The sequence below is a fragment of the Haplochromis burtoni genome, unplaced genomic scaffold, assembly GCF_018398535.1.
Source record: "Haplochromis burtoni strain Fernald_Lab_line unplaced genomic scaffold, NCSU_Asbu1 Contig_11, whole genome shotgun sequence".
Taxonomy (NCBI): Eukaryota; Metazoa; Chordata; class Actinopteri; order Cichliformes; family Cichlidae; genus Haplochromis; species Haplochromis burtoni.
This window is the reverse complement of record NW_024582372.1, coordinates 176761-188841: the sequence shown is the minus strand read 5'-3', so window position 1 is coordinate 188841 and position 12081 is coordinate 176761. Positions and strand designations below refer to the sequence as shown.

General features: G+C 41.2%; 1 protein-coding gene across 2 annotated transcripts; it reads right to left on the bottom strand.

Annotated features, from left to right (window-relative positions):
* Positions 1–338: 338 nt before the first annotated feature.
* tradd (tnfrsf1a-associated via death domain) lies at positions 339–11775 on the bottom strand. Of its 2 annotated transcripts, none has more exons than XM_014340704.2 (5): positions 11657–11775; positions 5536–5699; positions 5154–5434; positions 3993–4140; positions 339–1056 (listed from the first exon to the last, which is right to left on the bottom strand). In XM_014340704.2, the coding sequence occupies exons 1-5, from the start codon at positions 11758–11760 to the stop codon at positions 758–760; spliced, it is 996 nt and encodes a 331-aa protein (XP_014196190.1). In that variant the 5' UTR covers positions 11761–11775; the 3' UTR covers positions 339–757. The 2 variants fall into 2 exon arrangements, with proteins under 2 accessions (XP_014196190.1, XP_005915280.1); XM_005915218.2 differs by having other exon boundaries at positions 5536–5696.
* Between the last annotated feature and the right edge of the window lie 306 nt (positions 11776–12081).

The following is a 12081-nucleotide window of genomic DNA, read 5'->3' as shown; positions in this document are numbered from 1 at the left end:
GTAGAAGCTCCATCCATCTTTGACAGCCAAGCTGAGATAAAACACACACACCTACCTCAGATCCGCCCTGAAGCGCCCACATCATGACTCAAGCAATGACACACACACACACAGATGTTCAGCATCAGCAGTTCAATCATGTGCACGTGTGTGAGTGACAGCCAGCGCTGGTGGAGAGGGAGGGCGGATTAACACTAAATTATACCTGAGGGACTTTTGACAAAATGGTGTTTTCAGGTTTAATTACACTAATGCATCAAACAGAAACATGAAGCTTGTTTTTTTGTCTTTTTTTTTTTTTTTTGGTCCCCAAACAATTAAATTGAAAGCAACCAATTTGGAAGAAAAAAAAAAACAGTCTCGCACTCATTAGAAAGAAGACCCAACAGGTTCCATCTGTAAATAGACTTTAAAAGGAGAAACATGATGACAACAGTTTAAACAGTGCATTAAACTCATGACAGCATTTTTAAAAAAGTGATGACAGATCATTCAACTAAATTAAAACAATTATCAATAATACTAATAATTGAAAAGCAAAGACGTGAATCATTCAATATACGCACACACTCCCACACACACTCCTACACGCACGCACACACGGGGGATGATTTGAAGGATGGGATGCTGTCGATGACAGACGTGAAGAACAAACACACTGTGTGTGTATAGCATAAGCAGGGAGGACAAAGTCGCTGCTCCTTGCACAGAGAGGACTCCGCCCCCCCTTCTCTGTTTTCACAGCTGAGACTCAGAGTTACTCTCGCGGCTGCAGGTCCAGAATATTTTCAGCCAGGCTCGTGAGTTTGCAGTCCTCCAGTGCTTTGACCAGTCGGCTCAGCTTGGCCGCCCTCCCCTCCGCCTGGATGAAACGGCTGAGAAGCTGATAGGCTTGCTCATACAGCCCTTCTCTCTCGTACTCGTAGGCCAGGTTGTCTATGGCCGGGCCCTTCAGAGCGCGGCAGTTCTTCCCCAAGGCCCTCCCTACGTGCTTCCACTGACGGCCAACTCCGTTAGAAAAGCTCTGCACATCTGCCGCTGTCAGCATTCGGTCCTCTGACGGGGCCACAGGATAAAGATGAAGGGAAAGCATTAATGTAAACCGCAATCAAGTACGATTACATAAACAGTGTTTTAGAAACAGATGTAAACAGCAAGCTCTCACAGAAGAACTTAGGGCAGGGGTGTCGAAACTCCTATTAGTTCACGGGTGACAGTGAGTCGAACTCTAAAACCATTACACAATAATGTATATATAAAAAAATAAAATAAAAAAAACACTCCTCAAATGTTTCCATCTCTGAGGTATAAAAACCTGAGCGAGAGTCAAGATTTTAATAATAGCTGGAACCATAAAGCTAAATGAAAGACACCCATCATGCCACTCCACTAAAAAAAAAAAAAACACAGCCAGACAACAGAAATGAGCACTTTCTTTAAAAAAAAACACACTGCTCATTTAATAAGAAATGTATTTATACACCAGATGACAAAAATAATCTATGCGTCTCTCCATGTTTCCACATAAACAGAGTCCATCAATCCACCTTTTTAACTGCTTATCCAATTCACGGCTGCAGAGGCAATGGAGCCAATCCCAGCTGTCACAGGGTGGAGGCAGGGTGCCCCCTGGACAGGCCACTTGTCTCTCAACTATTCCCAATCTCATTCACACCAATGGGCAACTTAGAATCACCAATAAACCTAATGTGCATTTTTTTTGAATGGTGGTGGGAAGCCTGTGGATTTAGAAAGTCACAACTTTTCAAAATCTACAAATACATTTTCACTTCCCAAACTTTTCCACTCCCGCGTAGTAATCCCAGCATCACTACGTGAAGAATCACATTTCAATTTATCGAAAAATTTGAGTTTTAAAAGAATTTACTGAGAGTCTTTAGCAGGCTGCTTCAATCACACATTTGACTCTTCTGATGTAGTGTTTCTTTTCAGCTGATAACTCCAAATGCTTTTCTAAAAATGTCCAGGTGAGAGCACCTTGGGAGGGAGCTCTAAGCAAATAATAGTACCTGACTCTAGTACAGCAAACTAAATAGTCATATAATCAAAACTACAGTATTTCATACTAATGCTGTAGTTTTCCAGGAGTAAGTGCACACCTGAATCCTCAGACCAGCAGTGTTACATTCTCCGCTGATGTCCAGTCATCCCCCACTATGAGTGTATGACTATGAGAAAAGCTAAAGGCTGCAGCTTTCAACCCAAACTTAAACACCAATAGGACTTGTGTACATGATGCATTATTAATTCCTTGCTTCTCATTTAGTGTTGATGTCAGTTTGGCTGCTGTTTTATATAAAGGGCCACACATAAGGGACACTCAGCACCTCTGGAAACTCCTGTAAACATCTGTAAAATTAACCACATTTATTTTCAAGCTTCAAATTTTTTCGAAACATGTAAACCATGTTTCTAATTAGGCAAGTGAAATTTAGCCATGTTGGTCCACTTTTAAAAGCAGGAGCAAAGAGTCAACAAGAAGGGCTCATCCAGTTGTGAGGCTAGAAGAGAGGCAGAGCATCTGCCAGTCATGTATCATGACACTGCTGGTGGTACACCCAGCAAACGTTTAAGACCCCTGAACTTGTATGACCTCCCTGTGGACATTTAATAAATCCCTTTTCTACATACATAGAGCTCCGATTGCATACGGCTGGAAAAAAGCTCAAGTGGATGCACCCCCACACTGTTTAATTTTAATGTACACCGACAGGACTTTCATACTTTAATACTGCACTGTCCTTTTGCCAGCTGTAGCTGCAGATTCTGCATATTCATTCGTTTCATGTGCTTTAAGATTATAAAACAGCTTTAATGAGTAATTTTCAGCCAGATGGGGACAGTGATACCACCTGTAAACACGCATTTTACCTGACACAACTACAACTATTCCATGTGGGCAAGTTGCTCTTTAGACATTCAACAGTTACACAGCAACACTAGCAAACATCTGGAGACTAAAATTCATTCATTTTCTTAACCGCTTCTATAATTCAGGGAGACGTGAGGCTGGAGCCTTTCCCAGCTGTCATAGGGGGATAGGCTACCTCTTCAGGCTATCTGGAGAGATGGACCGGTGGATTTGAACCCAGGACTTCTCACTGTGAGGCAACAGTGCTACCCAGCTGACCAATGTCCTAACAAGTCTAAAGTTCATCTTAACTTAGCTTAAGCTTTATGTCTTCACTACCTCCTGAAGTGCACATCGCACTTAGCACCTTTAAGTTCACTGGTTTGGTTTTCTGGCTCACTGCTTCAGCAAGCAGCTGGTCTCAAGCAGCAAACACTACTTGCTAAGCACCAAACAACAAACAGGCAAAGTCAGCGAATAGCCTGTGATCACAGAGCTGTGTAATCTCATTGTTCGTATGGAAAAAACTGATCAGAGCAGCTTTAAAGTTGTGCACTTGCATGATCAAAAGTACTGAAAAATCAGGTGCAATTAATAAAGACCAGTCAGTTCATTAACAAAAATCCCTGCTGTTGTACTTTCACACTTTCCTTTTTTCCCATCAAGACCACCAACATCAATTTACAAACCCCAGGAGAGCCTTAATGTGTCACTGGGTGTTTAATTTCAGTTGTTTGGCAGCCACCAAATCTCCTGCATTTTTATTAATTCAAATTTTAGTTGACCCAATATGAAATCAGTCCAAGTATGAAAACCAAACACATTAGCTGCAGGCATTAATCTCTTCCCACTGACTGGCTGGATTAGGGAGTCAGCTGAAATAGTATTGAATTCATGTGCTGTCGAGAAAAAAAAGCCAATCAACAAAGTTCTGTCAGCTTCTTGAATTTAAAAAAATTTGTTTTTGCAGACACATGAGGAGAACGAGGAGATGGCAGCAAGCCCACCATTTGTAAATGAACGACCATCCCCGATAGTTAAATTACAGAGAATATCTAAATAATGTACTGTGGACAGCACACCACACACACGACTAGTAACAAGGACAGTCTCGACTCACCAAACACTCTGTTCTGAAACTTGAAGCAGTTGCTGGGAACGGGAGACTCTTCCTGCATGATGGTGACGGACTGTGAGGCAGGACCGCGGGCCTGACTCTGCAGCTGCTGCTCGAGCTCATCGATCTCCTCATCGCGCAGGCGCTCCGGCTGAAAGGCACAAAATGGCAGAAATCACTCAGAATAAAAATAAATGAGAACGTCAAAGTGGGCACACTCTCCGAAGGCCATAGTGACTACAATAAAGGGCAATGGCTTAAATTTGGCAGAAACAGGAGATTATTTGTTTCAAAATGCTAAATTTTGCGGTTACATTTTCAGTGGATCCAAAATCCTGCAGAGCAAGTACTCACAGGAACTAGAAAGAGAGAGGATATTTCCCATATTGGCTTCTCTTCTTTGGCTCTCTGGTAGAATCAAATTTAAAATCCTGCTCCTCACATACAAGGTCTTGAATAATCAGCCCCCATGTTAATGACCTCATAGTACCGCATTAGAGCACTTTGCTCTCAGACAGCGGGCTTACTTGCGATTCCCAGAGTATTTAAAAGTAGAATGGGAGGCAGAGCCTTCAGCCTCCCAGTTTGGATTCAGGAGACAGAAACCCTCTCTACTTTTAAGATTATGGTTAGAACTTTACTTTTTGGTAAAGCAAATAGCTAGGGTTGGATCAGGTGATCCCCGAATGCCCTCTTAGTTATGTTGCAATAGGTTTAGACTGGTGGGGGCTTCCTGTGATGCAGTGTTCCTCATTCTGGTCTCTTTTCACTCACTGTATGTTTTGACACCTCTCTGCATTTAATCATTAGTTATTATTAAATCTCTGGCTCTCTTCCACAGTGTGTCTTTTGTCTTGTCTCCCTCTCCTCAAACTCAACTGCTCCCAACAGTTGGCTGTGTGGAACTCTAACGAGTGATCAGGCTGAACTGTCACTGAGAGAGTGTGGCTGTTAGCTTTCAGGAACAGGTATGATTATGACAAACCTGCTTGTGTGAATCTTTGTGAAAAGGTTTCACATTGCAGCTAAATTACCTTGCAAGAAAAAATCCCATTAGAAATCGGCCAGTGTCAGGCACGGTGAGGTGAAATGAGATCTACTTTTAAAATCTTTTTGCCTCTTTAAAATCACTGGAGAACAGTTTAACAGGAACATCAACCTTACCTGTGACAGGTGGATGTGCTGTAGGCAAAGATCCAGCTTGTCCAGACACCGATCCAGAGTATGAGTGCCTGCCTTGAGCTGGGTTTCCACAGTTAACTCCTGGGACAGAGCGAGCAGCCGGCAGGCGTGCTGGCAGAGATACTGTCTCACCGCTCCAGAGCTGTAGCTCTCCAGGAACTGATGACATGCTGCCACATTCACAAACTTCACCTCCACCCCCAGGAAGGGATCCGCGTCATGGACCTTTAGGATCTCAAATGTACCCAGGCCTCCAGCAGAGTCTTAACAGTGGAAGACTATGATTAATCAAGGTAAACCCTACAAGAGGTTTTTTCTATTTTAATGAGCATGCAGTATGAGAAATGCCTAACCGAGGGCTCACCTGTAAGTGTCAGCTTGATGACTTTGAAAATGATGAACTTTCCCTGTGGGTCTTTGTAGAGAGAGAGCAGGTTCACACCGGGACACAGCGACTGCAGAAACATGACTGCGCATCCCGTCCATTGACCTCCATCCACAGTCTTGTCCGCCATTCTCTGAACACTACTTGAGACAATTAATGCAGAAAGGTACACTTTCATATATTGTATATTCATCAAATATAAAGTGAAATATTTCAAGCTTTGTTTTTGCTTTAACTTCATTGATTTTAATGTACGGCTCATGAAATCAAGTATCTGAGATTAGTAGAATATTTGCCGAGATCAATGGGAATAAAAAAGGATTTACAAAGGAAACATCCGCATGTTTATACACTTGATACTTGGTTTGAGCTCCTTTGCCACTAATTACTGCATAAGTGCAGTAATTAGTGGCATGAAACCGATCAGCTTGTAGCACTGCTGAGGTGTTACTGAAGCCTAGGTTGCTTTGATTGTGGCCTTCAGCTTGTCTGTGTTTTGGTTTTGGGTATTTCTCGTCTACTTTGTAGATTTCTTGCGGTGGGAGTTAGGGTCAAGTGAGTTGGCTGGTAAATGCAGCAGGGTGAAAACATTGCCAGCAAACCATTTGGTGGTAGTTTTATCGCTGTGGACAGGTCCTAAGTGGTGCTGGGAAAGGAAATTGACATCACTATAAAGGTTGTTAGCAGATGGATTGATAAAGTGCTCTAAAGTCTCCTGGTAGACGACTGTGTTGACCACCACCAGCAGCAGCAGATGAAATGGCACCCTAAATTGTCACAGACTGTGGAAACTTCACACTGGACTCCAAACACGTTGGATTCTCCACTCTTTCTCACATATCCAGGACCTTGATTTCCAAATCAAATGCAAGTTTTACTTTCGGCTGAAGACGTCTGTATGTGGTGGCTCTTGATGCACTGACACCAGGCTCTGTCCACTCCTTGTAAAATGCTCTCAAGTTCTTCAATCCACTTTTTTCCCCTCTACAATCCTCTCAAGTCTTCTGTCATTGTGGTGCAAATTTTACAATACTCTTCATTCTTCCAGTCAACTTTCTATTTATATGCTATGGCTTATATCTATGGCTTATCCTCCGTGAGGAGGGTGTTGATGATCGACTGGACAACTGTCAACTCAGCATTTTTCCTAATGATTGTGCTTGACCACGTGGTTAACAGAGTGTAAATATACTGTGAAATCAAAATTAAATATTCTACAATATTCCACTACATGAGCTACAAACCATAATCAACTGAATTTAATCAAAAACAAGTCTTGAAATAATATGCTTTGTGTAATGAATACAGAATACATGGAAGTTTACTTTTTTAAATTCAATTACATGAATGATATTCAATTTCTTGCACTAGCATAACAAATAAGACAGTGAGCCCTACTCTATCACCTGTTTGTAGGTTTGCTTGTTTGTTAAATTTGAGGATTTTCTCCTTTTCTCGTATTTCTCTTGTCTTAAATGTAATGTTTCTGGGTTTTGTTGTGTTATTTAAACATTTAACTACATTTTTGGATATAGATTTTTTTTTTAACTGGTTCAAGGTAAGAGGCAAGGTGAACCCTGGATCGATCCATCACAGGGCTAATATTTGGAGACGGACATCCACACTTACTCACAGATAATTAAAAAAATACTGACAGCAGCAGCTCAGCCTCCTAGCAGATGCACCTGTTTAAATTTCAAGCTTTCAATTTCAAAACTGACCTCTAACTTTGAGATCACGGTCAATGAGATTCAAACTCACCTGAGATTTTTAATAGATACACCAGCTGTATCAGATCATTGCTTCGTTCTCGATTTATCACATTATCGCCCAACAAACTTGGGCGTCCACGTCCCCCAACCACTCGCTCAGCAGGATAATGAAAATACCCCATCAACCTTTTACGACTAAGGGGCAAAAACAACTATTACTCAAACACGCATGTCTTTGGACTGTGTGGTGAAACCGGAGCATGCAGAGGAAACCCATGAAGATGTAGGAAATATGAAACTCCACAGAAAGGCCCCAGTACAGCAGGAGGTTTGAACCCAGTGTAAATCACTGTTCCTCCACCGTCAGCAGGTAATAAAAACATGTGGTGAGAGACGTACGTCATCTCAAATTCAGGCTCTAAATTTTTGATCAGTGGTCATTAATTCTACGTCTCATTTTATCTGAAGCAGGAGATTCAGTTTCTAATCGTGTTCGCTCAGAGTGATGGGATAATAAACCGTATCACCTCTGCTGACTTAACCGCCCGACCCACGGCAGCCAAAATACATCCACCATGTTTCTGGCCTCACTCCACCTTTTTTTACCCCAGCTCCCTTCTGAAACCCTCATTACATAAAAACATGTTTAATCTCATCCCTCCCCTCCCCCACTCCAGCCCCTGACTCCTGTGCCCTGGATGAACCGCTGAAACCTGCTGGTGCTGTCTCTATGCATCCTGACTTGGAGCGCTCTGCAGGGAAAGAGGAACCTCTGAGCTGGATTAGGTGCACGTCCTCGCATTTTACTGAATCACAGTATGCTTAGCGGCTAGGTGTACAGGAAACGACTTAGGCAGTATGTAATTATTTGCTATCCTATCAACTGGTACACTGGAAGTATACTGTGAGATTAGTTTAGCAGCTGGATGAGGATTAAGTGATCATCGGGAGCTTAAAATATATAATTCATCCTTTGCTGCCAAAAGCCAACCTCTAGTATTCCCTGGAGAGCTTGTTTGGGTAACAAAAAAAAAAAATTGATTCAGAAGCATGAATCAAACGAATTCAAAAGTGGCTCATTTTGTCCAGTCCAAAAAAATACGAACAATAAATTCAGATGACATAAAAGGGTAAAAATGGAAAGTCCTCACATTTGAAAAGCATAAGCAGAAAACATTTCATAATTCCCCCTGACTAAGTTTGCAAATGATCATTTTCAATTATAAATGTAGCTTTTTAACATCTACTCGCTTCAATCCATACATAAATATAAGAATAACTGACACTGAGGGCTAATAATTTGTTTAATCATCCCTATAAATGATCATATCCTTATGACCACACAGCATTAAGTTACACTTCTAGCGTTTTTAGTAAAGCTCTCTGTTGGAAAACAAAACATGCCAACTACATGGTGACGCCATGCCATATATCATTTATCTGATGTCAAGTCTGGCAAGAGATTTAAAATGACCACAAATTCTTTCTTTTTTTTTTTTTTTGGTCTAAAAAAAAACCTTGAAAAATGTGATCACAGGGTCTGCAGGTAACTCTGTTGCATGTGTCTGCCACACCTGTGTGGGAGTCATGCAAGAAAAAGGTCTTTATTGTCAGGAAAAGACCATCCCTACATGGTTATGTCAGCCTGGGGGGGAGCATCTGTGACTCAAGTGGTCAACAACCAGTAGTTAAATCCTTGGCATGTCCATTCTGTATGCTGTGGTGTTCTTTGGCAACATATTAAACCCCAAATCTCCTCCCATGATAATAATCCTCAGCACACCGACAAATCCACAAAGGAAGACCTCAGAGGCAGGAAAGGGAGGGATATCGTTCCTGTGAAGGTAACACTTGTTACATGCAGGAAAACCCTCAAACATCTTTCAATTGATGGACATGAAGGAAGAGAGGTAAAAGATTTGCAACCCAATGTGAAACACCAGGTGGACAACACAAGCTTCTGTGGCTGAGAGCGTAATTACTTTTTCACACAAATGAATGATGTGGTGAAAAGCATGCGACCTTTATCTGTAGTCACTGTATCAAAGATCAGAGGTTTGCTCGTCAAAGAGAAAAGCCCAGTTTCCAGAGGATGTACTAGGTGCTATTTACACAACTGAATATTGATGGAAAACAGCTAAAGCTAGAAATATTGATTCCTCATATCCAAAAGATCCTTTCCTTAAAGTAGTTTTAACAGTAACAGTGTGATCTGACCATTCAGAGATATAAAAATGAACTGACTCTGTCAAAATTCAGAGGTTTCAGCTCGTGAGAAGTGGGTGGCAAAATCAGAGCCTTCGTGGTCATTCATCATCCGAAGCTTCAGCATTCTGTGATTAAATCAAGTCGGTTTTTCCAAGGTTAAAGTGTTTTTAAGTTTCAAGTTCAGTTTGACTTGTTTCTTCAGTGAACTGCTGGTTAGAGAGGACAAATTTTCCTCAGCGGAAGTTTGGAAAACCTGAGGCCTTACATGTTGGGAAGGCTCCTCTTTACAGTCAGTATGAATAAGAGGAGCACGTTTTGCATGCAGACGCATAAAAAGTGACTTGTGTTTTTGATCACCTTAACTTGGCAGGTCTTCCAAAACCATTTCAGTTAACCATAAACTTTGTTTTCAGTCTATTTTTGCTCAGGCAAGTTTATAAACAGTTTGTAAACTGTAAGTAATGAATTAAGGGGTAAGAAAAAACATTTAACTCCTCTGGAATATCTGAGGTTTCTGAATTGATTCCCAGCAAAATATTATATGGAAAAAAGCACACTATGACTAATAACACACCAAACACAATCTGAAATTCCTCCTCTTCATCATGAATGCCTCTAAAAACTGCTACAGGAAGCATCTGACGGAGGTCGCGGCTGCTGAAGGCGGCTGTTTCAGTTACTAATTTCAAGAGTTCATTTGTTATTTTCCACCTTCACTGTTTGTTATCTAGCTGTTCATAAAGGACACGAAAATGTTTTCAGTTTATTCAGATTTTGTTTTTATCTTATTTTGACTTAGAAGATCAGATCACATTATTTCCAGTGTCTTTAAAACAGTTATCAATTTATTTTTCAATTTAGCCTTAGATTCCTTTTAATTTTGGGCTGCCATGGTATCAGAAAACCCTCTTCAGCATGGCTCTTGTGTTTCAAGTTAGAACATTCTAATTAGGGAGACACATCCAACGCAATGTGTGAGGGGTTCATCTCTGAAAACGACATTTAGCACATCTGAACTAACTCAAAGTTACATTAACAACAGGAGGCTAGTTGTGAATAAGTTATTTATCCCCCTGTACATCGAATATGACTAGCACTTCCACCATAAGTAGAGTATGGATGACCTGGGTAAACATGTGGAATGAAGCTGACTTAAAATAATGGTTCCTACACCAGCAGCCTGAGCCATGGATCCATGCTTTTATGTCAAATTCTGACCCTACCATCTGAATGTTGGAGCAGAAAACAAGACTCATCAGACCAGGCAATGTTTTTTCCCCCCGATCTTCTATTGTTCAGGTTTGTTGAGCCCCTGTGAACTGTAGCTAGGGTGGCACTCGCTGTGCCCTCTGCTGCTGGTATGGTCTGCATGTGCTATGTTTTCATAGATGCTCTCCTGCATACCTTTGTTGTAACTAGTGGTTATTTCAGTTGCCGTTAATTTCCTATGAGCTCAAAGCAGTCTGCCCATTCGCCTCTAGCATCAACAAGGCCATGTGATTGGCTGATTAGAAATTTGTGTTAAGAACAGGTATATCCAATAAAGTCGCAGTTAAGTGTATAATAAATACATCACGATTACAGCTTTAGCTTTGACTTCTAAAGTCAGGCAAGCCAGAAAAAGTTCGAGATCCACTGAATTATAAGCAAAAGCATTAACAAATGTTGCTATCTGAGGATATTTTATTACATTGCTATATTTCCTAGCTTAAAGTAACAACAAAACCTTCGATTACAGCTTATAAACTCATCATAAATTAAGCCTTACAGAAACAACAGAAAACACACCCAGAGTTTACTCAAATTATAGACTATGTAACTTTAATGTCAAAGCTATAACTGTTGTCCAACTTAAAACTAGGGGACGTGGTTGCTATGCGACCCGTACGTACAGGTGAGCTAGCTGATTACCTTCATAACAGTTTGACAGCTGCATTGGTTTGAGTCAGAACACCGTAAAGATAGCTATTCCGTTTTAAAATGTCAGTACCTTATACTGAAAGGGATGGAGGTTACTGTGAGAAATGTCACGCAGAATAGATAGAGCTACCGTAAAGCTACGAGCAGCCACGCCGCTGAAGCGGCCCAAAGCCTCGGGAAGCCCACACGCCTAGTTTCTGCCTAGGAGGTCCTTTGATTCACCGTGAAGTAACACTTTGACAAACTCGGCTCAAACTTACCTTAAAACTTTGTTAAAGTGTTTGGTAACGCTTCCTTCTGTGGAATCACACGGACAGTATGAGCTTCCTGGCTTCCCATTGGGTGAGCAGCAATCAAGCTGCATTCTGATTGGTGAAAATCAACGAGGAAAATCGTGACGGGAAGGAAGTGTTTTTTTTGTGTGTGTGAGGTTTTCTTTTTTTTTTTTTTTCATTTTAACGTAAACGTTCATATGTAGTTCAACGAATCTCGTTACGAACAATTACATCTAGCATTTAATCATAAATATAAACCTGAACCAAAACACTGAAACACTTTACTGGCTCTTTGACGAGTCTAATTTCTCACTGTGTTCGCTGGGTTTTTGTGTGTTAACAGATTTAAACAGCTGCTGGGGAAAACCAAAACAATGCACTAGGCATATTTGCATAGTCACACAAAGCGA

Bases quoted from the DNA above. Each gene is read 5' to 3' on its own strand.
- tradd (XM_014340704.2), bottom strand. From the start codon at position 11,760: ATGCAGCTTGATTGCTGCTCACCCAATGGGAAGCCAGGAAGCTCATAC. The intron at 5,700-11,656 runs GTAAGTTTGAGC...AATTGTCTCAAG, and splicing joins CACTTTAACAAAGTTTTAAG to TAGTGTTCAGAGAATGGCGG. The intron at 4,141-5,153 runs GTAAGGTTGATG...TGTGCCTTTCAG, and splicing joins AGCACATCCACCTGTCACAG to CCGGAGCGCCTGCGCGATGA.